We start from the raw sequence: 1,820 nt of genomic DNA, 5'->3' as shown, positions 1-1,820 counted from the left end.
AATCCCTTCTCTCTCAAATTAACGATCCAAACACCAAATACATCCTGAGAACTGCAAACCGGCTTTATGGGGAAAAGACGTTTGAGTTTCTCTCAGTAAGTCACCATTAAATGTGTGGTGTTTCTTGGCATAATGTATTTGCTACCTCTTTTGTTTGGAGGTCAAAGGCAGGCTTTGGGCTCTGCTTTCTGAATTCTCTGAGCTGAGAACCAGCAATGCAATAGATGATGCCAGAGCCTGGTATCTGAACTTGGTGGAGAATCTCCGTTCAGATACCCTGAATGTTGCAAAGTAGGGTAAAATCTGTCCGTCTCTCCATTGTCCGAATTTTGTGATCCACTAATGCTTTTGGCTGTGGGACAAATGGATGATGTACCTCTTAGCAAAAGTCTTATAAACAAATCATATTTAATCTGACTGAAGCAGAAAGTAAAAACAACAAAAAAAGTAACCACTTCATTTCTCAGGGAAGTTACATAGAAGTTTGTAGTGCAGTAAATAAGACATTTGACTTAAAACTATACAGAAGACATTCCTAGTTCAGATAGGTGCTATATGCCCTCATACAAACGTGTCAGCCAGAACATTAATTGTTGTATATGATGCTGGGGGAGGAAAGTGTGCAGATTTATTTTGGTGTATTTAGGAAACATCTGCGTCTGAACGAGAGTAAAATCTGTTGCTGCAAATCTGTTGAGCATATCCCTGTTAGTCATTTATAGAGTCGAGTCAGAAATCCTACCATGCTGGACTGGAACCGACTGACTTCATACATGCGTGGGAGGATTCCAGAAAACAAATAAATGGCTGGGTAGAGGAAAGGACTGAAGGTGAGTGCTTTGCAAAGTGCCCTGTTGTATTTCATGGTAGCCTTGGCTTGGTTAAACAGCTATTTCCGGATAGAAGGTTGTGAATTCAAACAATCCAGCTGTTGAGCTCTTGCTCTGTGTGGTACATAATTCTCTTCTCTCTTGTGTATTAATTGCAGTGTCAATAATAGTTAGAAATGTGTCCGACAATAAATGTTGTCTGTCTGTATGCTAAAGGTAAAATTCAGAACCTGTTGGCGGAGGGGATTCTTGATTCCCTGACCAGACTTGTGTTGGTGAATGCCATCTATTTCAAAGGCAACTGGGAAAAGCAGTTCAACAAAGAGAGAACCACAGAAATGCCATTTCAGATCAACAAGGTATGATGTGCTGAAATGGTGACAATTAGCTGTTAATCTGAAATGAACACTTATCACTCTGAAGAAAAAACATTCAAGCAGGGTTACTTTGGGTAGGCTGTTATGAAATTCCTTATGCCCTCTCCCTTTCCTATGGATGCTCTTTTTGTTGAGTTTCCGAGAGGTTTCACGGAAATACTGGAAACTTTATTATAACAAAAAGGCAGGTGCAAAACTTGTGCATGTCAGTCTTCTTCAGTTACTGCCTTTTTGCTGCATTTCTACCAGTGAACTGATCCAAAATCAATGGAAAAAAAATCTGCTGTGAAGACCTCCATGTTCTAGTGTTTTAATTTTAGAGGCTGATCAGAGCTAGTGAGGAAGGCTTGGCCACTGTCATAAGCAGGCCATGGCTGCCCTCGGGATGCCCTCCACCTCTTGGCTGGCCTCCAGTGTCATGAACAAGAACTGCTAACATGCCTTCCTTAACTCACCTGCTGCAAAGAAACATTATGCAAAACAGAAGCCCTCAGGGCTGGCTTGGAAGTGTCCCTCCCCCATTGGTGAAATATGTTCAAGAATGTTTGAAATGGTTAATAGCACTTTTTAAACATGGAATGTTACTGCTCACCCTGTTCTGCCTACTGCATCC

General features: G+C 41.3%; 1 protein-coding gene across 1 annotated transcript in view; it reads left to right on the top strand.

Moving 5' to 3' along the window:
• Positions 1–5: 5 nt before the first annotated feature.
• The window catches only part of LOC114073402 (serpin B6-like), a gene marked incomplete at its 5' end in the record, with an annotated part of 4,071 nt that continues 2,256 nt past the window's right edge, over positions 6–1,820 (top strand). Inside the window, 3 exons of the mRNA XM_027911158.1 lie at positions 6–95; positions 713–830; positions 1,047–1,189. Of these exons, the coding sequence (XP_027766959.1) occupies positions 6–95; positions 713–830; positions 1,047–1,189 (351 nt within the window). The remainder of the gene's footprint in view (positions 96–712; positions 831–1,046; positions 1,190–1,820) is intronic.

Source organism: Empidonax traillii, unplaced genomic scaffold, assembly GCF_003031625.1.
Source record: "Empidonax traillii isolate 1590-97213 ecotype Southwest subspecies unplaced genomic scaffold, ASM303162v1 scaffold6326:size12461, whole genome shotgun sequence".
NCBI classification, from domain to species: Eukaryota; Metazoa; Chordata; class Aves; order Passeriformes; family Tyrannidae; genus Empidonax; species Empidonax traillii.
The sequence above is the reverse complement of the archived record's forward strand: the minus strand, read 5'-3'. Positions and strand labels throughout refer to the sequence as shown.